General features: G+C 46.9%; 1 protein-coding gene across 2 annotated transcripts in view; it reads right to left on the bottom strand.

The window, feature by feature from the left end:
• Nucleotides 1–26,154, bottom strand: part of SETD2 (SET domain containing 2, histone lysine methyltransferase) — a 109,772-nt gene that overhangs the window by 49,181 nt on the left and 34,437 nt on the right. For both annotated transcript variants that reach the window (XM_068235213.1, XM_068235214.1), the window contains 8 exons: nt 18,650–18,781; nt 16,715–16,843; nt 14,307–14,430; nt 12,033–12,110; nt 6,802–6,899; nt 5,129–5,255; nt 2,209–2,343; nt 1,972–2,100 (listed from right to left, as the gene is read on the bottom strand). In XM_068235213.1, coding sequence (XP_068091314.1) covers nt 1,972–2,100; nt 2,209–2,343; nt 5,129–5,255; nt 6,802–6,899; nt 12,033–12,110; nt 14,307–14,430; nt 16,715–16,843; nt 18,650–18,781 — 952 coding nt within the window. The remainder of the gene's footprint in view (nt 1–1,971; nt 2,101–2,208; nt 2,344–5,128; nt 5,256–6,801; nt 6,900–12,032; nt 12,111–14,306; nt 14,431–16,714; nt 16,844–18,649; nt 18,782–26,154) is intronic.

The raw sequence follows: 26,154 nt of genomic DNA, 5'->3' as shown, positions 1-26,154 counted from the left end.
AAAATAAAAGTGTGAGACTATTTTCTTTGCTACTAATGTACTAGTAATTATCCGTACTACACAACCAATTAATTATATCATTTTTTTCTTCAATTTCACTTTAAAAGGTGTATTTGTACAAAAAAAAAAAAAGTGCCCCTGGGGGGTACTTACCTCGGGAAATGGAAGTTTCTGGATCATAAAGTGGCTTCCCCATCCTCCGCAGAAGAGGGGATCCAGCGCTGAGACCCCCAAAAAACTCATCAGCTTGCACAAATATGCACTAGCGGATTTATGCTTGGGCTCCGGCAGAAACAGCTGAGGCAGATCAGATCCGCTCTACTGTGCAAGCGCACATGCCTCGTGCCTGCACAATAGAGCAGACAGGATCAGGCTTTGCTATTTCCACCAGAGCGGGGGGCCCCTAATGCACCTGGGTTTCCCCCTCCCGAGGCAAGTACTCCCCAGGGGAATTTTTTTTTTCCCCCGTTAAAGGTGTTCTTTAAGGACACAGCTAATCCAGTCAGACTTGAGTCAGAAACACTTGATCTGCTGCATGCTTGTTCAGGGTCGATGACTAAGTGGGATTGTCACCATAAAAACCAAATTTCAACAGCAACTGGTCTGAATGTATTAAGTGATAAAGATGCTAATCCCGCATTCAAAACTTTTTCTGCCGTTATGGTTTGGAGTTATCACATATCTTAGGAGCACTGGCCCTTTAATTGCCATTAATAGTATATTTGGGATTTGTTCCTTTTGGATATAGGAAAAGGAAAAACCTTTTAGTCCCTTTTAGAGTCATCCACCTGACCCATCATAGACCATTTGTAGATAGAAAGGACCATGAACAGTTCATTCAGAGTCGTTCTAGGTACAAAAATTATCAAAAATACTTTATTGTATATATTAGGCCTGCCTTTTCTATAGCACTAAGTTGTTGTATTCCTGTTTTGGAAGATATTTGCACATCTATAAGGAGCCTCTCAGAGAGTAATTTTTTGGAAACCCTCTTTTTGTATTTGTGTCAATAAAGTATTTTTGATAATTTTTGTACCTATAACGACTCTGCATGAACTGTTTATGGTCCGTTCTATCTACAAATGGCCTTTAATTGCCATTGCCAAACAGTTGCATGCTGGGGGGTCTTTTTATCTATAATATATTCCTCTTCCCTTTATTTCCCCCTCCTTCTAATGACATAAGACAGTGCACTTCCTAGTGTAGACCTCAGTGGGAGTGTCTGAAGACTCTGGGAGGAGGGCGGGTAACGAATACACAATAAGCAAGAGGAGAAATGATGTCAGGATGTCAAAGGTAACCAAGATGGAAACTGTCTAGAATAGGATTCTGTACTTTTCCTTTATAAAATTCACAGGAATCATAATGTGGACAGTGCAATACATCTGTTATGTAAGTAGAGCAAGAATTTATCTACATATATGTGTTTTTATTATTTCTAGTTTAGTACTAGAGGCAGAGGATCAGCAGGACAGCCAGGTAACTGGAAAGAAATGTCAGCCTTCGTATATCTCTTACTCCGGGTGTGCTTTAACTACCTCTGGATTTCAACAAAACATGCACTGCTGGTGATACTGGAGGACAAGGTTGGGAAACCCTGCTGGAGATGTCAGCACTATATAAATGCTAAGTAATAATAATAGAGGTATATTACACAGGTGCTAGGTGGCTGGACTGGTTAAGGGCTCTGCTTCTGACAGACAAGACCAGGGTTTGAATCTTGGCTCAGTAAGCCAGCACCTATTCAGTGAGGAGACCTTAGGCAAGACTCCCCCTAAAACTGCTACTGCTTATAGGACGCGCCCTAGTGGCTGCAGCTCTGGTGAGTCCGCCATGAAAAAAAAAGCACAATATAAATGGTGTGTGTTTTGTCTCGTTAGTGTAAAAGCTGCACAGATGATAAATGTAAGAGTAATAAATACACCTGGGCTATAAACCAGCACTGACCGCTGGGCCAACACATCCACTGACCTCCAGCTGCAGCTTCATGCTGTTACTGGTGTTCCCCCGACTGTCACCGAGCTCGGCCATCCAGATCCACAGCAGAGACAGTCCGTGACACTCCAGGAAGAGCTTCAGGCAGGACTGCGACTGAGTATTCTGCAGCCAGAAAACACAAATGTCACATGACCGTCAGTCACATGGCCTGGCGGGAAAATGGTCAGTATAAAGAGCCACTAAACCTAAACCACAGGCCGGGCTTCTTACCCTGATGAGCTTGAGGCAGGTGAGCTTCTGCTCCAACGTCTCAATCCTCACCATTAACCTAGAAAGGCTGAGCACCTGGTTCTTGTCCGACAGGCCTTCCCCGTTCTCTAGGAGGGCCTCCAACTCACCATCCACCTGAGTCAACACAAAGACAATACGCTAATTACAGGAGTGTACAGAACTAAATGGAATGGATTGCATTTATCTTCACAAAAAAGTAATCTCGGTTTAGGGACAATCTAGAGTGTGAGCATTTATTATCAATCACAGATCAAAATATCAAAAGGATAACTGCCCACATGAGGAAAAAAAAAAAAAAGTGACATACTCACCTAAGAAGAGTTAATATTATAGGACGTGAAGAAAGACAGGCAATAGATGCTGGCTTGCACACTGCACATGTGGCTGTAGTAGTGCTGGAGATACAGATCCAATGTATCAGCGGTAGATGTGTGGCACTGTCGCTGGTTAACACCTTTATTACGTACAGTCTAACACAGAAAACGTGGTAGACAGTGGGGGTGGGCGGAGCGTAACAGCAGTTTTGCGATTACCAGTTTCCTCAGAGGCAGTCAGGCTCCACCCACCCTGTCTACCACTTTCTCTGTATTAGACTGCGTAATAAAAGAGCGTTAACCAGCTACAATGCCACCCACTTTTATTGCTGAAGCCTGCGTGTCCTGAGGAGGCGTGGCAACACGCGAAACTGCCGTTGACACAGGTGGCCTTTGAACTCTGTTGTAATGTTGCCCTGTTGAATAAAGTATCTTGTATAGAGTGCCGGAATCCATTGGCCTTCTTTTGCCATTTCTATTGCCGATTCACCTAAGAAGAGGGTAGGCTCCAGAGCATACATTTGAAATTGGCGCAGGAAGACTTGGGCGCAGGGTACAGCCAGTATATGGCTGATCCTGCTGCTGCTCAAGTCCCAGCTGTGTTCATTATTATTCCTCCTCCAGGCCGCCATGGATAGTGGGGGAATGATATAATTTGGCTTCCAGCTATTGCTGGAGGCTGAATTATTGTGTTTTAAAAGCAACTTCAGCCCCGTCTTACGGCGCCGACGTTACTGAGCGCCGCTATAGAAGAAGTAATTCCTATTATAGTCTATGGTGGCGCCGGCTGCACCCAAGTCTACCTGCGCTGAAAAGCACTGCTCCGGCTCTGGATCCCAAGAGCCTTCCCGTTCCTCTCTCTGTCCCATCATTCCACCACCGGGCCACCATTGCAGTGATCTCAGAGTACCTCAGACAAGACAAGAGGCGCCCGCACTGCGCATGAGCAAACTAGTGTATATGCGCAGGACTTAAAGAGACTCTGAAGCGAGCATAAATTAGCAGGGGCACGTGTGCCCCTGCTAAACCGCCGCTATCGCGCCGCTAAACGGGGGTCCCTTCACCCCCAAACCCCCCACTGCAACACTTGGTCGCAGACTTAATCGCTCCTGGAGGCAGGGCTAACGGCTGCAGCCCTGCCTCCAGTCGCGTCTATCAGCGGCGCATCGCCGCCTCTCCCCCGCCCCTCTCAGTGAAGGAAGACTGAGAGGGGAAGGGGAGAGGCGGAGATACGCGCTGACAGACGCGCGTGGGGCAGGGCTGCGGCGGTTAGCCCTGCCCCAACCAGGAAGCACTCCCCCGCTGCACCAAGGGGATTTGGGGGATCAGGGACCCCCGTTAAGCCGCGGGATGGCAGCGGTTTAGCAGGGGCATGCCCCTGCTATTTATGAGGTCTGAAGCGAGATTTATTCTCGCTTCAGACTCTCTTTAAGGTGCCCATATATGGTATAATTATATGGTATAATTTTTCATTTTTTTCCGATTAGAGTTAGTTCGATTATTCCATTAGATCGAATAGAAAGATTTTTCCAGCATTTGTAGAAAAAAGCTGATAGGGCTCACTACTAGGTGCACACACCTAGTCCGCCGGTGCACAATCCCTCTGTGGGTCACCAATCCACAATAAAGTCCCGATAAGTAGAAATGAAGGAGGCACTCAATTGGCGATTAAACTTGCGTTTATATCAAAGTAGCTTTGATATAAACGCAAGTTTAATCGCCAATTGAGTGCCTCCTTCATTTCTACGTATCGGGATTTTTCCAGCATGTCCGATCAGATTTTTCTCGAAAAAAAAAAAAAAGGGATATTTTTTTTTCAACTTTCATTCGATTCAATCATTTAGATCGAATAAACAGGAAAATCGAATGTTTTTATTGCATGGTGTATGGGCACCATTCGCCTCATCTTCAGAAGTACTCAGAGACCCGCGTATTTCTGAAAGCCAGGAGATATGAATAAGGGCCCGATGGTGGAAAGAGGAGACAGAGGGAGGAGCGGGAAAGCTCTATAGGAGCCAGAGCCTTCCCTCTATTTAGGAGAGTACGTAACTTGTTTTGTAGATGGGTACAGTTATCCTGTAAAGAGAACCCAAGATGGACCTCGGGTAAGAAAATACATACTTGCCCAAGAGGGAAGCCCCAGAATCCTGTAGGAGCTCTTTGTCCTCCTCACCGCTATTCGCCAAGACCCTCCAGAAGATCCAGGCTGTGCTCATCTTCAACTATGTGTGCAGTTTTACAGTACGGCCGAGCTTGTTTCTGAAGAGGTGCGCAGCCACAATCAACGATCCAACAAGCCCTTATCAGATTACTTTGAGGGGTCTGCTAGCGGCAAAGAAGGATAGCATTGGAAGCCTCTACAGGATCCAGAGGCTTCCCTCTTCTTAGGAAAGTATGTGGTTTTTATCCTGAGGTTCACCTCAGGTACACTTTACGATGTATATTATTGGTGTATGCTTTTGGTGCAAATCATTACCCTTTTTGCTATCAATAGTGATCATTTGGACAATTTTCCAGGGATGCCCTTCTAGAAGTCTCCATGGTTGCAGTGACATTAGATGCTCCCCAATAACCATAAAACTCACCGAATCCTTCTTGCGGGACCTCTCCTTCTTCATCTTCCCTCCAGCTGCCCGGACGCTCACCCTGTTCTCTCCCCCGATGTAGCCCCGACAGTTGGCAGCTCCACAAAAGCATTTCTGAGCCTCCTTCCTGTGAAGGGTTGGAGAACAAAGTTAACGGGATAAAAGTACGAAAAACGGAATCAGCTGCCCACAACAGGAAATGGGAGCAGCAAAGGGACATCATCCAATTATAGCAGAAGCCACCAAACTCTGACCTCTACCAACTGGTTTCTAGCTTTACCGAGGCTTCAAAAACCTTGGCATCAATATTACAGAAGCTAACTCCAACCACTTTTACTTCTTGGATAATGTGTAGAAGGCTTCAGAACTCAGCAGGTTTGTACTGCTGCCTGCGTTTCCCTACAGCTGTCTAAACAGACAAGATCAGCAATGATGACTTATAAACCAGGGCTGTGGAGTCAGTACAAAAATCTTCCGACTCCAACTCAGACTCCAACTTCTCAGTTTATGAAACCACCGACTCCAACTCCAGGTACCCAAAATGTGACTCCTTGACTGACTCCATAGTATAATAGAAGACTTCGACTTTTCAGCTTAGGAAATCACCGACTCAGACTCCGGGTACCCAAATTTGCTCCGACTTCAACTCCACATCCCTGTTATAAACATTTGAAAACTTTTGAAAACATTTAAAGGAAGGGGAGGAGCTGCTAGTTTCAGCTCTAGAGGGGTCATCAGAAGTACCGCTGCTGCCTCTAGAGATTGGCTGAAGTGCCACTGTTCCTCTAGAGTGGTCGAGTGAAGGGCCGCTGTTCTTGCCTCTAGAGGGGTCGTCAGAAGCACCATTGCTGCCTTCAGTGGTGGTCGGTTATCGTTATTGCCTCTAGAGGGGTCGGCTGAAGGGCCACTGTTCCTTCCTCTAGAGGGGTTGTCAAAAGCACTGCTGCTGCCTTCAGAGGGGGTTGGCTGAATTGCCACTTTTCTTGTCTCAAGAGTGGTCGGGTGAAGGGCAGCTGTTCCCACCTATAGATGGGTCGGCTATAGAGCTACTGCTGCCACCTCTAGTGGAGGTTGGCTTGCAGAGAGCCCAAGGTGGGTTCATGAAATAACAAACAAACACAAGTAGGCTACCTGATACAAGGGAGCTGAGTCGGTCAGGTAACCTCCAAAACCGCTGCTTCTGTGGGCCGGAATGGCATACTTTCACTTTGAATTCTCTCATTCACAGCACGTGCGGGGGAGGAGTGGAAAGGGGCGCGGCCAGGGAGAGCTCCGGAAACCCTGCAGGAACGCCCCTGGCAGGCGCTTTGAACAGGGAATCCCTCTCCCACGTTTTCCGCTGAGATAGCAATAAATATTGTCGCTCATCTCGGGGGGCTATAGCGCGGTGGTGAGGGGAGTACATGCTTGCATGATAGCGCATGCACAGTGGCCATCAACTTGCCCAGCTGAAAGAGGGGGACTGGTGCATAGCGTAGTGATGGCGCGGGCACAGGATGGCTGCAGTGGGGTTTTAGGTTCCCCTTAACTATCCCACAAGTTTACTGTAAACTTTATATTCAGTTCAGGTTTACTTTAACTATAAACTTTTGAAAGCGCCTGTAGTGTGACTCCACATAACACAAACGATGCAATTATTAACATGCAGTCAGGCTGTCTCTGCTGCCTCTTACCCGTATCTCTGGAACTGGTAGTCAAAGGTCAGCTCTGCCCCTGGTGGGACGGCTCGGGTGGTGAAAAATCCAACGCGAAGCTGCCCATTAACTGTCCACTGTGCAAGAAAAGACAGGCCGATGTTATGACAAGTTCCAATGGCATCAATGAGGATGTGCATGACCATGAAGAGAGGGGATCATCTTCAAAAGGGGGGCGATACTGTATTACGTATTTATATAACACTGCAATGCTTTAGAGAGTAAGTCATGTCACTGACTGTCCTCAGAGGAGCTCACAATCTAATCCTATCATACTCATAGTGTAATGTCCTACTACTGTATATTATTATCATGTATTTATATAACAGTGACATCTTCTGCAGCACTTTACAGAGTACATAGTCATGTCACTGACTGTCAGAGGAGCTCACAATGTAAACCTACCATAGTCACCCTAATGTAAAGGCCTGCATCAGGTCAGGTACCCGAAATGTGGGTGGGGTCTGAATACCCATACGGATTATAAATGGCTTGCGGCTGTGGGTGCAGTTCAGGCGTAGTGAAAACAAGTATTAGACAATTTGTCTCTTGCTTCCCCAAATCTGTGATGAATGCTGGTACCAGAATACTTACTTGCTGACTTGTTTGCTGCTGCTTATCTTTAATATAGCAGGCTCTTTCCAGCTCTCAAGAGGAGACCTCCCCCTTTACTAGTGCATATACAACTGGGAACTAGTGTTGTCCGGATCATGAATGATTCGGATCTTTGTTTTGAATCTCTTGTGAGTCGAATCATCAAAATGAACGATTCGGTTCACAAAGGGGGTGGAGCCAGGCGTGGCACGCCCCCTCAGCAGGTAGGGGGGTCCTGGAAGCAGAGCAGAGATGGATCGCTCAGTTGGAGGGGAGCCAGCCTTGCACAGCCAGGGACAGGTAGATGGGAGAGGGGACATGGGTGCCACTGCCAGATATGTGTAGAGCACACGTACTGGCTGGAATGTGCTGCTCATTATAGGCTGTCTGTTCCGTAGTTGTGCAAAGTGAACAAATGGGAAACGTTTGGCTCAGAAGCAGAGCTCAGTAACTTTGCAGACAGCGTGCTGGGCTAGAATGACAGGGCAGGCACTGTGATTGCAGTGCAATATGAGCCTTATGATGAGTGTTGGCGGTAAGAAAAGGACACATTGGGATGGGGAATGCTTTCTTTCACTGTGCGACGTTTGCATTCAAAGTATACAGATGAACATATAGGTGAAATATATTTAAAGCATATGATTGCAACATGTGGGTATTGTGTGCAAAAAAACATTTCTGCTCTCTGGTCGTCCCTCCTCCCTTCTCTGTCCACTCCCTGCCCTCTGTCCATCTTCTCCGCTTCTCTGTCTGTCCACCCCGCTCCCCTTCTCTGTCCACTGCAGGGAAAGTCCTGTCCTGCTATTCATTTCACCCCCGAATGCTTCCCAAGTAAAATGATTCAAGATTCGGATCAAAGATCCGGATCTTTTCAATGATCCGATTCGAATTATCCAAATCATTGAAAAGATCCGGACTTCCCATCTCTACTGGGAACATGCCAGTGTGAGATTCAAGAAAAAAAACAAACAAACTTGTTTTTCATAGGATGGCCAGAAATCACTGGGCATGCTCTGTGAGAAGGAAAGGGGTGGTGGGAAAGCTCTGCCTGTTAGTGGCTGGGGACATTTGATTGGACAGGAGCTAGAGAATATTCTGGGATGTTCTCTGGAGGGAGGAGACACAAGCACAGGGATACTGGGATAACAGAGTAGAGATGGTAAGTTCGGATCTTTTCAATGATCCGGATGATTCAAATCGGATCATTGAAAAGATCCGGATCTTTAAACCGAATCTCGGATCATTTTACTACCGAAGCATTCGGGGGTGAAATGAATAGCTGGACAGGTCTTTCCCCGCTGTGGACAGGAGAAGGGGAGGGGGGTGGACACACAGAGAAGGGGAGAAGATGGACAGAGTGCAGGGAGTGGACAGAGAAGGAAGGAGGGACGAGCAGAGAGCATAAATGTTTGCTTGCACACAATACCCACATGCTGCAATCATATGCTTTACATGTATTTCACCTATATGCTCATCTGTGTACTTTGAATGCAAACGTCGCACAGTGAAAGAAAGAATTCCGCAAAGCATTCCCAGAAGTAAAGTGCAGCTGTTTAGAGCAGTGCAGGAGGATCATATTGCGCTGCAATCACAGTGCCTGCAAAGTTACTGAGCTGTGCTGAGCTGAGCCAAAAGCTTCCAATGTGTTCATTGTGCACAACTACGGAACAGACAGCCTATAATCAGCAGCATATTATAGCCAGTATGTGTGCTCTACACACATCTGGCAGTGGCACCCATGTCCCCTCTCTCTCTCATCTACCTGTCTCCCTGCAAGGTTGGCTCCCATCAAACAGAGCGATCCATCTCTGCTCTGCTTCCAGGACCCCGCTGCCCGCTGAGAGGGGGCGTGTCGCTCCTGGCCCGCCCCTTTTGCGATCCGAATCACTCATTTTGATGATTCGGATGATTCGACTCACAAAATAGATTCGGATCAAAGATCCGAATCGTTCATGATCCGGACAACACTACTGGGATAGCAGAGTAGCACACACACACCATATGGGACAAGATCTACTACTGACAGACAGAAGCTGCATCCACAGCCATCTAGCACACACAGGTATGGGTTTGCTGCATATTACAAGAATAATTAAAGACAGGCTTGTATTATCAGACAGGTACAAGACAATGGGGCAGATTTATCAACACAAGTGCATGCAAAACGGAGGGAAAACTAATGCAAAAGTGACAAATGTTTGTGCTGCCTTTTTTCTCTTGGTTGTGAATCTGCTCCAATTAACTTTGATTCCGATTGGTAAATCCCGAGTAGGTGTGCATATACAGTACAGTATATTTGGTTTTCTTTTTTCCTGCTTAAAAGCCTAGCGGTACTCTTATGCAAACCTGATTTTCTTGTTGAATTAGGGCCCTATTCCAATTGCTGCGAGCAGTAGCAGCAGTTTTGCTGATCGCTAGAGCACCGTGATTTACACGTAAATTGCGGTGCTCATTTTCCTCCACTGCTCCGTTCAACGACTATATGGCACAATCGCAGCTAGTGAAGATTACTGCTTACGCGATTGCAATGCAGAGCTATTGCTCTTGTGCGCAGGAATAGAAATGGACCCTTACCCTGTTTATTTTGCTGTTGCAATGAAGAAAACATAGCTTACTAATCCTGTGGTGGCTGGATGGTGTAATGGTTAAGGGCTCTGCCTCTGGCACAGGAGACCAGGGTTCGAATCTCGGCTCTGCCTGTCAGTAAGCCAGCACCTATTCAGTAGGAGACCTTGGGCAAGTCTCCCTAACACTGCTACTGCCTATAGAGCGCGCCCTAGTGGCTGCAGCTCTGGCGCTTTGAGTCCGCCAGGAGAAAAGCGCGATATAAATGTTATTTGTCTTGTCTTGTCATAGTCTAATGTCCTACCAAATTATTATAATTATGTATTTATAAAGCACTGACATCTTCTGCAGCACTTTACAGAGTACATAGTCATGTCACTGACTGTCCTCAGGAGCTCACAATCTAATCCTACCATAGCCATAGTCTAATGCCCTTCCATATTATTATATATGGTATTTATATAGCACTGACATCTTCTGCAGCACATTACAGAGTACATAGTCATGTCACTGACTGTCCTCAGAGGAGCTCACAGTCTAATCCTACCATAGTCATAGTCTAATATTGCAAATATCTAAAAGATGGCCATACTTTCATAGATTTCCTCCTAAATGTTTTAACACAATTCCTTTCAGAAATGTATCAATTCCTACCACACATCTCACATTGATTTTAACCACCCTGGCGTGCTATTGAGATCGCCAGGGCGGCTGCGCGAGGGTTTTTTTTAAATTTAAAAAAAAAACTATTTCATGCAGCCAACTGAAAGTTGGCTGCATGAAAGCCCACCAGAGGGCGCTCCGAATCCGTTCTTCTGATCGCCTCCGGCAATCAGAAGTAACAAGGAAGGCTGCAATGAGCAGCCTTCCTTGTTTGGCTTTCCTCGTCGCCATGGCGACGAGCGGAGTGCCGTCATGGGCGTCAGCCGACGTCCTGACGTCAGCCGCCTCCGATTCAGCCCTTAGCGCTGGCCGGAACTATTTGTTCCGGCTGCGCAGGGCTCGGGCGGCAGGGGGGGGACCCTCTTTCGCCGCTGCACGCGGCGGATCGCCGCAAGGCGGCGGCGATCAGGTAGCACACGCGGCTGGCAAAGTGCTGGGTGCGTGTGCTGCTTTTTATTTTATCAAAATCGGCCCGGCAGGGCCTGAGCGGCACCCTCTGGCGGTAATGGACCAGCTGAGCTCATCCATACCACTAAGGTGGTTAAGAGACTCTAGAAGGGGTTCTATTGAAAATGGATCAAACTGCCGCATTGCACTGTTCGATGCAGTGTAAGGTTTGGGCCCATCATCCTCCAACTCCTGTCCTGCCCCCAAACAACCTACATTTTCCAGCCTGTCTAATCTACACTTGATGGTTTTTTTGGTCTAAATCTATTGCATTTAACATTTAAAGGAATAGATTCCCTTCAGATTTAATCAGATTGGGACAATCGATGTGTGTATGGGCACCTTAAGTGTGGAGGAAATCTACACAAAACACAGGAAGAACATACAAACTCCATGCAGATAGTGTTCTAAGCAGGTATAGAACCTGGAGCTCCAGTGCTGCAATGCGAAGAGTGCTTTACACCGGAACAGGAAAAAAAGGGCGCAGTAGACACCTTGGAAAAAATGGGTGCTGCCACAGCCTCTTATTATAAAAGACTGCAATTTGCAGCATTGGGAGAAAATTTGAGTGCAGGGAGGTGAGAGTTAAATAGCAGGCGCCGAGGCTTGCCGCTATGCAAAGCAGTAATTTGCATAGCAGCAAGACTGCACAATTAAGGTTTAGACACCACCAGGGGTGATGTTAGGGTTAGAGTCTAACCGTTAGACATGACCAGAAAGGGGAAATAGTAGAATAGCAATATTCTACTAGAGACAACCCCCTGCACCCCTTTTTTCCCCTGTGCCTTTTTTCATGTACGCGCGATACACTAAGTTATTATGATGTATTGGTAAACATATTCAACAAAGGAATCCTACAAACCAACCCTCAGCTTCCACGTGAAGGGTAATAGAGTTTAGACTTTTATACAGAAAGATCCCCGTCTCCGGATCAGACTCACCTTCTGCGTCTCACAGTTGGGGTCACAGCTGTGATTCATAAATCGGGAACAGTTTCCTTTCAAGGTGGCGTCAATGATCTGGGAAGAGACAACAACGAGGTCAGTGTCCGCTTTCTGGATCCATGGGCCTGACCCGGGAGTGGGGTCTGTACAGGTTACTGCAGTACATTTAGTAGTGGAGGACATTTTGTAAGGCAGACTAGATTTGCGTTCACATTTTAACCACTTGCTGCCATAGGACGAGGGGAATAAATGCGTGTTTGCCATGTGCCTACACTTCCGCAGAATAGACTTTTACATAAGCACCCTATTTGCACTAAAGGTGCACAAATAGGACGTTCATGTATGTCTATTTTGCAGGAAGGGGTTAGTTTATGTTAGATCAGCGGTTCTCACAATTGTTGCAGCATGTATCGGTACACAGATCCCTTACTACCTGGGATGATATGTTCTGGGGGTCTCGCGTTCCCCCTGCACACTTGGGCGGAGCTACAAACAGCAAATCAGATTCCACACATTCGTGTCAATGGAAACATGTAAAAGGCTGACATTCTCACAGTAATCAAGCCAGAGTCCCCACACTTGGCACAGTTGGTCAGCAAGGTTAAAATTTCAGGAAGAGTGAGTGGAGCATAAAACAGCCAAATTTCAGCCATTAATTTTATATGGGAAAATATAAACTGCACCCATTCTTACACTGTTAATGGCAGGGCTCTCAAACTTGCCACAATTGGCCACTGGGTGACTGGGATTAATATTCAGGAAAGTGGGTGGAGCCTAAAACAGCCAATCAAAATTCACCAATTGATTTTCAAGGGGAATATCTAAATTGCTGCCATTCTTACACTGTGACAGAGCCCTCAAACCTGCTACAGTCGGTCATTGGGGATAAAATTCAGAAAAAAAAGGCAGTGGAGTCACTAACCGCCAATCACATTTGACTTCAATGGGAAAATTATAACTGCTTCCATTCTCACATTATGGATGCTGAGGAGCTCAAAGCTCACAAACTTGGTCATCAAATGACTGTGTGTGTTATATTTTACCAATAATCCATAACATTTGGAGGAAGGGGGGTGTCATACATCCCCTCCAATAAATATCAAAAGGAAGGTGTGGTTATTCTCAGCGATGAAGCGCTAGCACCAAGTTCTGAACTGCCCTCAGCCAATCAGTGAGGAGCAGGAATGTGGGAGGGGAGATTACAAGCTTCCCTCCCATCGGCAATGTACCAAATAGAGCCAGGCTGACCGTGATAAGATTCATTACAGCAGAAACATTTATGATTATATTGGAATGCTTGCAATGCAAGGTCAGGTTGTAAACTGCATAATAAACAGCAGTGGGTAAATGGAATTTGATTTTGTGTCTGACCAGCCCGCTTTAAGTAAACAACAACTCCGTTCATATGACCAAGAGCGGTGAGAGGATTTTACTTTCTGACATTTAATAAATCTGCTATTAAACTAAAAAAAAAAAAACAAAAGAACAAAACAAAGACAAATCAGCCCCTTTTAAGTGAACCAGAGGTGAGAGGGATATGGGGGCTGCCATATGTATTTCCTTTTAATACCAGTTGCCTGGCTGTCCTGTTGATCTTCTTGCCTCAGTAGTGCGAGTCAGGGTCTATTGCTAGGAGTATTAACCACCCTGGCGTTCTATTAAGATCGCCAGGGCGGCTGCGGGAGGGTTTTTTTCCAATTAAAAAAAAACTATTTCATGCAGCCAACTGAAAGTTGGCTGCATGAAAGCCCACTAGAGGGCGCTCCGGATGCATTCTTCTGATCGCCTCCGGCGGCCAGAAGTAACCCGGAAGGCCGCAATGAGCAGCCTTCCGTGTTTCGCTTACCTCGTCGCCATGGCGACGAGCGGAGTGACGTAATGGACGTCAGCCGACGTCAGCCGCCTCCGATCCAGTCCTTAGCGCTGGCTGGAACTTTTTGTTCCGGCTACGCTAGGCTCAGGCGGCTGAAGGGACCCTCTTTCGCCGCTGCACGCGGCGGATCGCCGCACTGCGGCGGCGATCAGGCAGCACACGCGGCTGGCAAAGTGCCGGCTGCGTGTGCTGCTTTTTATTTGATGAAAATCGGCCCAGCAGGGCCTGAGCGGCAGCCTCCGGCGGTGATGGACGAGCTGAGCTCGTCCAGACCGCTCAGCTGGTTAAGAGGCAGAGGATCAGCAGGACAGCCAGGCAATGCATATTCTTCTCACCTCTGGTTCCCTTTAAGTCTCGGTGGTGGTTACATCACAGATATGACATCATTGCAGCCTCACCTCGTCGTTCTTCAGAGCCATGAAGTAGTAGTGGATGTTCTTGTTGCGGGCGTACTCCTTCACTCTCCCCTTAAACTCCTTGTGATCCAAAACTTCTCCGCAATACTCCAGCACAAACGTATTCCTGACAGGGACATGCAAGAGGGGTCAGGGCTCGTTCCGCAAAAGCAAGATTAACCTTTTAACCAACTTGCACGAGTTGTCAGACAACTTGTGCCAGGGCAGCTTAGCGCAGCCGTGCAGAGCAAGCAGGGAGCAGTTAAAGTTACCGGTCAAGACAATTAGAACAGCTTCTCCTCCACCCACGGCAGCGGCGCTGAACTTCCTACATGTCTTCTGGGTCCCAATCACGTGATATGACGTGATCAGGATCCAGGGGATGGCGTCAGCATTAAAGTGCCACTTGGTGGTGGAAGAGGGGTGGTGAAAGAAACTCTTTCATCACCCCTCTTCCAGCACCAAGTGGCGCTGTAATGCAGACACCATCCCTTGTAGGCCTGAACAACTTTAGGAAAAAATTGAATTGAGCAATTTCCGTCCGAAATCACAATTTCAATTTGATTCACAATTTCCTTTAAATCAAGCTTTGTTCCCCCTCTGTGCATGTTTGTTCCCCCTGTACCTCTCTGTTCCCCTCTCCTTGTGTCCCCCTTTGTCTGTGTCTCACTTTGCCCCCTCTGCGTCTCCTCTGTCTATCTCTCTCTCTGTGCCCAGTCTCTCTCTCTCTCTCTCTGTGCCCAGTCTCTCTCTCTCTCTCTGTGTGCCCAGTGTGTCTCTCTCTCTGTGCCCACTGTGTCTCTCTCTCTCTCTCTGTCTGTGCCCAGTGTCTCACTTTTTTTTTTCGGTCTGAGGACTGGTTTGCAGTATGACATTTCTCCTGGGGACAGTGGGGTGGGACGGGGGTAATGGGGGGTGGTTGTAGCGTTGGAGGTGTTGGGGAATTACGCTGGGAGGGGGTGCAGGTCTGTGTGCTTGGGGTGCCACCAACCCTCATTTTCCCCGGAATCCTGCACTTGGGAAGCTCCTGGGCTGGACGCGGTCAGGCTTCTGAGGCTGGAGGTGACCATGTCCGGTGAGTAGGCTTGGGAAGGCTGTAGCAGTTCATGGAAACGCTCCTCTGAATGCTGTTGCTGATACTGTGGCAGGGCTACACACAGGGCTTTGGACCTGCAGGCCTGTCCTCTCTGTATTCATGCACGAGCAGCACAGCGTCATCAGGCGGCGCTGTCCTCTTCTAACTGCGTCAGCTATGCTGTAGTGTACTCTGTACGGCTTCGAGGAGATACCACTGTAAGGACAGCACATCGCCACCTGGTGACGTCGTGCAGTCCACTGCTGTGCATGAATACACACAGAGAGACCCACAGAGAGACCCAGACAGAGCTTTCCCTCACCATAGGTTTTTTTTTTTTAATTTTAGTTGACATTCACTGAGGAACTTCAGTGAAAATTTAATAAAAAATACTTCATTTTTACAATAATTATGTATAAATGATTCAGTCAGTGTTTGCTCATTGTAAAATATTTTAAATCCCCGATTTATATTCTGACATTTATTACATGGTGACATTTTTACTGCTGGCAGGTAATGTAGCTGCTGCATGCTTTTTTGGCAGTTGGAAACAGCTGTAAACAGCTATCTCCCACAATGCAGCAAGGTTCACACACAGGAAACTGCCAAGACTACGTACAAATTTTTGTGGGAGGGGTTTCATCACAATATCAGCCATACAGCGCCGACTGATGGTCTGTTTGTGAAAAGGAATAGATTTCACATGTAAAAGGGGGTATCAGCTACTGATTGGGATAAAGTTCAATTCTTGGTCGGAGTTTCTCTTGAATGAGAACATGGTGCAGTCCTTGGAAGATACACCAAAAACAAAACTTTTTTTTTTTTTTGTAAAGCAGGCTTTAGGTTCCTTTTGTGCGGTTTGGTGTGCAGTGTAGGGATGGGCCAATGAGACAGCAGCTAGGCGCCCGTACATCCTCAGCCCCCACACTCTCGCCCAAATGACCTGAGTCCCGATCCAGCTCTGGCGACCTTGCTTGTATGAGTGTACAAGGCTTTACAAATGGAACAATTAAAGCCATATTTACCCGATTAACCCATTTCCAAGCTGCATAGATTTGCATTCAATCAGCATAACATTTGCATGAACTCAGAATTCTTAGCATCTCATAGACCAGTCATGGGCAAACTTGGCCCTCCAGCTGTTGAGGAACTACAAGTCCCGCAATGCATTGCAGGAGTCTGACAGCCACAGTCATGACTCATAAAGGCAAATGAATTATGGGATTTGTAGTTCCTTAACAGCTGGAGGGCCGAGTTTGCCCATGCCTGTCATAGACCATCCCTAGTGCAGAGATACACATGAACACTGAGCCAGCTCTGTACCGCAGGTTCTTACGGTTTCAGTTCTTTCCCGGCACGCAGCCCCCAGCCCTTCTTATCCGTCAGGATGGCCTCCACGTCGGCATGCTGCTTCCTCTGGAATCGCCGGTTGGAGCAGTAATCCCCATTCGGGCATCGGGAGGAGCTAGAAGAGATGGCAGATAACAGGAGTAAGAATCGGCTTGAGGCAGGGGTCACACTTGTCGGCTTTCGTGCGCGTTTTCTGCACAGAAAAACTGTTTTCAACTGAGAACTCATGTTAATCAATGAGCTAGGTCACACTTGAATGTAGATTTCACACGCAGAAAAAAAACTGACATCTTGCGCAATTTGTCAGTTTTCTCTATAAATTACATTTGCTGTTGTAAGGCAGGGGTCACACTTGTCTTTCAGTTTTCTGAAAAGTGTAGAAACTGAAAGACAAGTGTGACCGCTGCCTTAGTCGTAATACGACAGTTATACTGATATAGTGCTAATTACAGAACCAGCTCTACTTATGACTGTGCCCAACACACACGGGCTCCGTAGCACAGAAGTACTAAAGCGGACCTGAACTCAGAACTACCTCTCTGCTCTAAAAGATAAGCAACAGCATAACGACCTTTAGGGCCCATTCACGCTCAAGCGATTAGCGGGCGTTTACTGCTAATCGCCAAGTATATGGTAATGATCTCACTGCTGCGATTGCTGGAGATTAGCAGCAAACGTGGTGCTTGCAGTGTGAGAACATACAGTGAAACATACGCAGCGTGACCAAGCGTCATGGTACATGTACGGCTACCTGAGAGATTAAACTACTCAGATGCAAGGTGCACGTTTTTGTCTTCTGATCACCTAAAAAAAATGTTTTGTTCCAGCTGATACAAATCCTGCAATAAATCTGCAGGGTGTCTACAGTGTGACCTTCTTAAAGTATCCCAGGGTTTTCTTTTATATCTAAACATTTACAAAGTAGGTTGAATGTTTTACTGTCTTTAATCAGTGGTAGCCTATTAGGTTTCCCAGAGTAAAAAAAAAAAAAAAAAGTGAATAGTTCATGTATTTTATCTCCCTCCTGCCCTCAGAGGTTGTATTCTGCCAGGAACACTTTTATGGCTGTAATTTGCTTATCAGTGATGGTTACTATACTCCTGACAAGGTGCCGACAAGACAAAAGCTGTCACTTCCATGCCTTGAAATTGACTCTTTCAGGCAGCAAAAAAAAAAAAAAAACACAAGTAAAACATCCTGGTGATTAATAAGTTTCGTACCGTACACACACGTTTATTATTTATCATGTCACAAATCGCCCCAAGTACGCTTATCAATACTTAAAGGGAACCTGTAGTGAGTAAAATTATTTAAAATAAACACATGATGTAGCTGCAAATGATTATTATACACTAACCTCACCGCCAGTTCCTCTCAGAAGCTCGCCATTTTCTTCTTACAGTGATCCCTTCCAGTTCTGACAATATTTTGTCAGAAATGAAATACACCAGTTGCTGTCAGTTATATATCAGCAGCTGTCAGTTACAACTGAATGTGCAAGGTAATGTCCATGTTTCCCTATGGCTCAAGTGGGCGATGTTACAGTTTAACAGTGTGCTGACCAGGAAGCTGTTATGGGGTAATGGCCATTTTTAAAATGGAGGACGGAGAATTCCATTGATCACAGTGGCCAAATGGGATGCAGGAGAGGAAAAAGATTGAGGAGTAGACTACACAGGAGGTAAGTATGACCTGTGTATGGTTATTTTTACTTTTTATTTTCAGTTCAGGTTCTCTTTAATAGACTGCTGTATTGGGTCATTCAGGACAATGAACTCTGGTAAACGACTAACTGGCCACCAGCAGCTGGGCTCACTGATTGAGCAGATATTGCCCCGCCCTCTGCTCTGTTACAGCTTCCAGGCAACAGGTAATGTGCGCTAGGTTACCCCAGATCACTTTACGGCACCCACATTCTTACCATTCGATCATAAGCAGCCGGTTGAGGCAGTCATCCCCGCAGGCCACGTCCCCCTGCGCTCGCTCCTCTTTAGACAGCAGGGGGCACTCACACTGCATCCTCTTGATGTCTCGATGGCTCTTATTCTTCTTCCTGCAAGACAGCCGCTACCATCAGCAATGGAGTACAGATCTCAGGGAATGATCGGCAAACTTACTGGCCTATCGCTGGCTTATTCCAAAGACTAATGCTGGGAATACACGGTTCGTTTTTGCCTTCGTTTAAACCTTCGATTCGTTCGGTAAACGAATCGAGTGTTGAAAACGTATGTGAAAATAGTCATAATCTCATTATAGTTTCGATTAATAGACCCCAAAAACGAACGACTAGTGATCGAACATGTTTGATATTATCTCTCTTTATCCATCTAATCGAGCCATTGGTAGGCTTGATGGCTGTTCAGATCGATTATATGTTCGTTTATGTTAGTCCGTCCCTGTAAAAAGGGATTTTCGTTTCGTTTCTTTGCAGCCTTCGATCATTGGAAAAACGAAACCATCAGAATCGAAAAAAAAAAACGAAACCGTGGGTGGTGATATTAACCGTATGACCGATTATTTCGGGATCGAAAAGGACAAAAGGCACAATCGAAACGAAGGTTTAAACGAAGGCAAAAACGAACCGTGTATTCCCTGCATAAAACTGAGCACAAGTACACAATAAAAGATTACATTTACCTGAATTGGTAGGAGTTGCAGGAAGTATAAAAATATTTCACTATGTTTCTTTACGTGCACCTGAGGCAAACCTCGGATCACAAAAAAACGAATACTTACGTAAGAAGAAGGAAGCCTTTGGATCCTGTAGAGCATACATGTCCAACTCCGGCCCGTGGTCAAATCTGGCCCCCTGAGCCATCAGATTTGGCACTCAGGTGGTTTCCCCACTTTCAAAAAGTATAATGAAAGCGCTACACTAGATGTATACTAAACAATACAACTGACCATTAGTGATAGGATAAAGTCCACTAAGACACAGCAATGCCGATTAAACAGTCTCTGCACAGGTGCTCTTCTAAAAAGCCGTGGTGAACTTGTTTGTAGATCCTTATTGCAATAGATAGCGCTCATCCGTGTTGTTGGATCCACCACCAGACACCCCGTGAGGGATTAGACTCACCCCATTGGTGTGACCACTGTCAGACTGGTCAAAGATCGCCCTGCAATGTGCACCATCCAGCACTAAGGGTTGCCAACTCCTCCCACTTCAGCGCGTGGTGGTATATGGATCCAGCAGTAGTTAAAGTGGTCTAATGGCCCATACTCACGGGCAACTTTTTGGCCTGTCGCCAGCACACGTGAGCGTGTGCGCGACAGGCCGGCGACAGCTCGTCGCCAGGTCCCTCCGCATACACACGGCGGAGGGACCTGGCAGCTGATGCGGCGGAAGCTGTCGCTGTTGCGCCTCCCCCCGCCGGAAGCCCAATGTATTTTTTATCTTGTTGCTGTCGCTAGTCCGCGTACTCACGCGGACTAGCGACAGTTGCGGCGGAGTTGAGGCGGCGACTGTCGCCAGGCGATTGAGCGGTTCAATCGCCCGGCGACATCAGCGACGAGCGACAGTTCGGGGTGCGCGTCCGGGCAACGCCGCATACTCACGGGCGACCTGTCGCTGCAACACGCGCGCGCCGCGTGTTGCGGCGACATTTGTAGCCCGTGAGTATGGGCCATTACACCCAGCGTTTCAACTTTGCTTTAAAAGATTGCTTACAGCTTAGAAACTATTATGCCAGATTTTTTTTTTAGCAGAAATTCACTGAATGGATTAAACATGACATTTTAGTGCTGCATTTAGCTAGAAATCCTCCTCTGTGCTTAGGTTTAGTTACAAATGTATCTATTTACAATGTAATAAACAAACACCTCTCTGAGAGAACAAAGAGGGCTTCCCCAGCAGGCTTTTCAGAGGTCTATTTGCATTCCAAACAAAGATACATTTGTAACTAAACCTCAGCATGCGGATTCCTAGTTAAATCCAACACTAAAATGTCATGTTTAACCCACTCAGTGAATTTCTGCTAAAAAAAAAAAAAAAAATTCTGGCATAATAGTTTCTAAGCTGTAAGCAATCTTTTAAAGCAAAGTTGTAATGCTGTGTGTTAGATCGCTTTAAACCTCACATAAAAGAAGGTTGTGCATAGCTTAACCACCCTGGCGTTCTATTAAGATCGCCAGGGCGGCTGCATGAGGGTTTTTTGTAAATAAAAAAAAAAAAACTGAAAGTTGGCTGCATGAAAGCCCACTAGATGGCGCTCCGGAGGCGTTCTTCCGATCGCCTCCGGCGGCCAAAATTAACACGGAAGGCCGCAATGAGCAGCCTTCCGTGTTTGGCTTCTCCTGTCGCCATGGCGACGAGCGGAGTGACGTCATGGACGTCAGCCGACGTCCTGACGCCCGCCGCCTCCGATCCAGCCCTCAGCGCTGGCCGGAACTATTTGTTCCGGCTGCGCAGGGCTCAGGCGGCTGGGGGGACCCTCTTTCGCCGCTGCTCGCGGCGGATCGCCGCAGAGCGGCGGCGATCGGGCAGCACACGCGGCTGGCAAAGTGCCGGCTGCGTGTGCTGCTCTTTATTTCGTCAAAATCGGCCCAGCAGGGCCTGAGCGGCAGCCATCGGCGGTGATGGACGAGCTGAGCTCGTCCATACCGCTAAGATGGTTAAAGGGATACTGTAGGGGGGGGTCAGGGGAAAAGGAGTTGAACTTACCCGGGGCTTCTAAAGGTCCCCCACAGACATCCTGTACCCGCGCAGCCACTCACCGATGCTCTGGCCCCGCCTCTGGTTCACTTCTGGAATTTCAGACTTTAAAGTCTAAAAACCACTGCGCCTGCGTTGCCGTGTCCTCGATCCCGCTGATGTCATCAAGAGCGCACAGCGCAGGCCCAGTATGGTCTGTGTCTGCGCAGTACACTCCTGGTGACATTAGCGGGAGCGAGGACACGGGCGTGCAGGCTCAGTGGTTTTCAGACTTCAAAGTCAAAAATTCCAGAAGTGAACTGGAGGTGGGGCCGGAGCATTGGGGAGTGGCTGCGCGGGCACAGGATGTCTGTGGGGGACCATTAGAAGCCCCGGGTAAGTTCAACTCATTTTCCCCCGACCCCCCTACAGTATCCCTTTAATTCCGTTTGGTCAAATGTGAGTGAATTTTATCAATAAATGAATTTTTAACCAGTCTGACAGTGGTCACACCAACGTGGTGAGTCTAATCCCTCATGGGGTGTCTGGTGGTGGATGAGCGCTATCTATTGCAATAAGGTTTCCCCACTTTGCATTATGTTTGGCCCACTCTAAACCACCAAAGAAGCTATATTGGAGGTGAAGCCCTAGATCACCAGGGAAGCCATATGGGGAGAGGGAAAGCACTAGATACCAGGGAACTGTATAGGGAAGTGATTGCTAACCTTGGCACTCCAGCTGTGACAAAACTACAAATCCCATCATGCCTCTGCCTCCCCCAGTTATGCTTAGAGCTATCAGAGTATTGCAATGCCTCATGGGACTTGTAGTTCTACCACAGCTGGAGTGCCGAGGTTAGCCTTCACTATTGGGGAAGGAGGGGGGGGACACTAAACATCAGAGAACTGTATAGGGGATGGAGGGGGGCTATTGGACACCAGGGAACTTTAGAAAGGAAAGGAGAGAGGTGGCCAGTAGACATTGAGGTCAACCTGGGACTTGGTCCCAGAGCTCAATGTCGGCCCAGTATGTATCAGAGTTTGCCACACCTGCTGTAGTCTTCACAAGTCAGCTTGTCAGATTTCTGATCACAGTCGCGGGTGGTCATGATATTCAGGAGGGTCCCTAGCAGCCACGGTGGTTGGGAAGAGGACAGAAGAAGCCTTCGGTGGATCCAGAGCAGCGATGGGCAAACTAATTCGGCAACCCGCAGGGTGGTCTAAATTAACAGTGTGCTGTACACGCTGGCGCCTTCTGATGGCATGACGCATTGTTGTCAAGGAGACTAGATAAAGGCCTCCCCTTTCAAAAAACTGGTATGTTAATAGGAAACGTGCACAACAGTTCAATCTGATCTGGGACAGGTGAAACAATAGGTCTTAAAGGAATACTTAAGTCTCCTAAAAAAATGACTTTTACTCACCCGGGGCTCCCCTCTGCCCCTGCAGCTGAACGGTGCCCTCGCCGTGTCCCTCCGATGCGCTTGGACTCGCCGGCGGCCAATTCCGGTTTGGCCGTCACCGGCCGACAGGCTGGTGCCAGGCCGCAATAGCATTATAGAGGGCGCTATTTGGGCCGGGAACGCGGCTAATTAGCTGCGTTCCCAGCCTGTCAGCCGGTGACGGCCAAACCGGAAGTGGCCGCCGGCGAGTCCAGGCGCATCGGAGGGACACATCGAGGGCACCGTTCAGCTGCAGGGGGCTGAGGGGAGCCTCGGGTGAGTAAAAGTCATTTTTTTTTTTTTTTTTTTTTGGAGACTTAAGCATTCCTTTTTAACTACCTGGAGACCACTCCACGCCCATGGGCGTGGCGGCAGCCCCAGGACCGCCCAAGGAGATCGCGCGCAGGGTGCATGTGCTCGCATCTCCTGCTCGGGGGACGGAGCTCCGCCCCGCCTTCATAGCTGCTCTGGAGACTGTTAGATGATAAAACCGCCGTCTTTACTGTTAGTACAGCGCTGAGATCAGCTGCAGCGCTGTACTGTGTCACATGGCTGGCAGAAGCCTATGACAGCCGATCGCCGCAATTGGCTGGCTGGGGGGGAGAGGGGGGGGGGGGGGTTTAAAAAATAAAAAAATAGTCAGAAACAGTAAAAAAAAAAAAAACATTTATAAAAAAAATAAAAATAAACTTGGGGGCGATTAGACCCCACCAACAGAGAGCTTTGTTGGTAGGGGGGAATCACTCGTGTGCTGTCTTGTGCAGCCCTGCAGCTTGGCCTTAAGCTGCAGTGGCCCTTTTAGAGAAAATGTGCCTGGTCTTTAGGCGGGATTACCACTGTGTTCCTCAAGTGGTTAATAGTCTGGAATTTATAAAAGATACACTGCCATTTTAGGTAAATCGATATGCTAAATGTATACCGGTTAGCGGGCACTGTATGTGGCAATTGAAGAGACACTGAAGCGGAAAAAAAAAAATGATGATAGAATGAATTGGTTGTGTAGCACGGATAATTACTAGAACATTAGTAGCAAAGAAAATATTCTCATAATTTTATTTTTCAGTTATATAGTTTATTTTTATAACATTGCATCATTCTCTAATATTTGCAGTTTACATACTACTCAGCATTCTAAATGATTTCACAGAGCAGCAGTGAACTTTTGAACCCTTCTCTGCAGAAAAAAAAAAAAAAAAAAAAAAAAAAAAAAAAGAATATAATGACTGACATTTGAGATAACAAGCTTCAGAAAACAGAGCTCAAAGTCGTGGAGCTCAATTGCTCTTTTGCATAGATAACAACTGGAGTTTCTTAACTCTCCCTGTACTGGAAACAATATTAGACTTATGTCTCTGCTCCTAATGTTTTATTTATTTCTTAGCTGTACTACACATGCAAATCATCATAATTTTTTTTCGCTTCAGTGTCTCTAATTGTGGAATGTAATTCCCGTATAACAATATATCTCGAATAGAGTCTTCAGGTTACACTTTCTGTATGCTTGGGGTGATGTTGCCTTCTTTGGTCACATAAAGCACATTTGTGCAGAATATGCAAGGTTTGGTTGTTCAAGCAAACCTGTGGACTGAGGCTTCTTGCACACCAAGACGTTGCATTAGGTGGCACGTTAAGGTCGCATAACGTGCACCTAACACAACGTATGGTGCTGCAAGAGCCGACGGTAGAGTGAGCCGCGTTAGGCGGCTCGAGTCCTATAATGTCTCCCAGAGTGGCGCCGATTGGCCAGCGGGACCACGTGATGCGGAGCGAGACACTCTGCATCACGTGGTCCCGCCGGCCAATCAGCGGCCGCCAGTGCAGTGAATATTAAGTAGCCATGTGCGCGGCTACTGTAGCTGGCTCTCCCCGCCTCCTCTCCGCCCCCCACTGCGCATGTGCAAACAGTCCAACGCCGTAGCATGCTGCACTTTGCACAGAACGTGCAGCGTTACATGTAACGCAACGTGGGCTGTGTGAACAGCCCACTTGTGTTACATTGCTGTGCGTTGGGGGAGCGTTACAGGCGCACTAACGTGCGCCTGTAACGTCTTGGTGTGTAAGCAGCCTAAAATAAACTTATGAGCTTATTAATTGTATGTGTAGTACAGCCAAGAAATAGAACATTCCTAGCAAAGAACAGTCTTATATAGTTTTCCAGTACAGGAAGAGTTAAACTTAATGTGAACCTGAACTCAGAACTTCCTCTCTACTCTAAAACATAAGCAACAGCATAATAACCTTTACAGAAAAAAAAAAAAATCTTTGCTACAGCGGATACGAATCCTGCAATAAATGTGCAGTTTGTCTACTTCCTGCTTTCATGGAAGCAGACATATTGTGAACATCCTGTGATTTCAAATGAACTCTCTGCTGTGGCAGTCACCTGACACCGCTAGGGGAACCAATTACAACTTGTGATTAGTCACAAATGAGGCGGAATTAGACAAGCTAAACTCATACAGGGTACATTTCTATTCGTTTTCCTTCTGTCCAGTGCAAGAGCCCTGTTTCAGTTATTTATGCAAACAAGCTTCTCTGAGCTATTCAACCCTCTCAGTCAAATACAGTCCTGTTTTCTGAAGCACTTAACCTAGAAACAGTAAAACAATTTCGGCTTTGTTTTATAGTTTAAAAAAAAAAAAAAAAAAAAAAAAAAAAAGAGAGTGGTTTTAAAACTGCAACTGTGACAGAATGATGCAATGTTATAAAAAGCTATATTACTGAAAGTAAAATTAAGGAGACTTTTCTTTGCTACTAATGTTGTATTCATTGTCCGTACTACATACAATTCATCTTACCATAAGTATTTTTTGGCGCTTCAGGTTTGCTTTAACAGTTCTATGTCATGATCACCTTTAGGGCTCGTTTCCACCATAGCGAATCCGCATGCGGCGCCGACATGCGGACTCGCTTGGTACATTGAAGTGGCCGGGGCTGTTTCCATATGTGCGGCGTGCGGGAGCGATTTGGCGGCGGGCCAAATCTGCACGACGGGACCCACAGAATTCGCCTGCGTCGGGAATCCATGCGAATCGCCACAAATGTATTTAATAGTAAAAACGCATGCGGTTTTTACATGCGTTTTTACCCGCGATTCGCATGCGATTTCGCACCTTTTTCAATGTTATTTTGCCCTGGCAGAGTCATGGTTAATTTCGCATAGCACCCTGCCATGCGAAATCGCACGCGAAATCGCGGGTAAAAACGCATGCGTTTTTACAAGCGTCGGGATGCTGGCGAAATCGCGTCGCAACAGTGGAGACGGGCCCTTAGACTCAAACTTTCTTGGTAAAAAAAAAAATAAAAATAAATAAATCTTGAAGATCATAATTAAAACTTTACGATACCCTTA

The sequence above is a fragment of the Hyperolius riggenbachi genome, chromosome 5 (genome assembly GCF_040937935.1).
Source record: "Hyperolius riggenbachi isolate aHypRig1 chromosome 5, aHypRig1.pri, whole genome shotgun sequence".
NCBI lineage: Eukaryota > Metazoa > Chordata > Amphibia > Anura > Hyperoliidae > Hyperolius > Hyperolius riggenbachi.
Note: the sequence above shows the minus strand (reverse complement) of the source record. Positions and strands in the feature narration are given on the sequence as shown.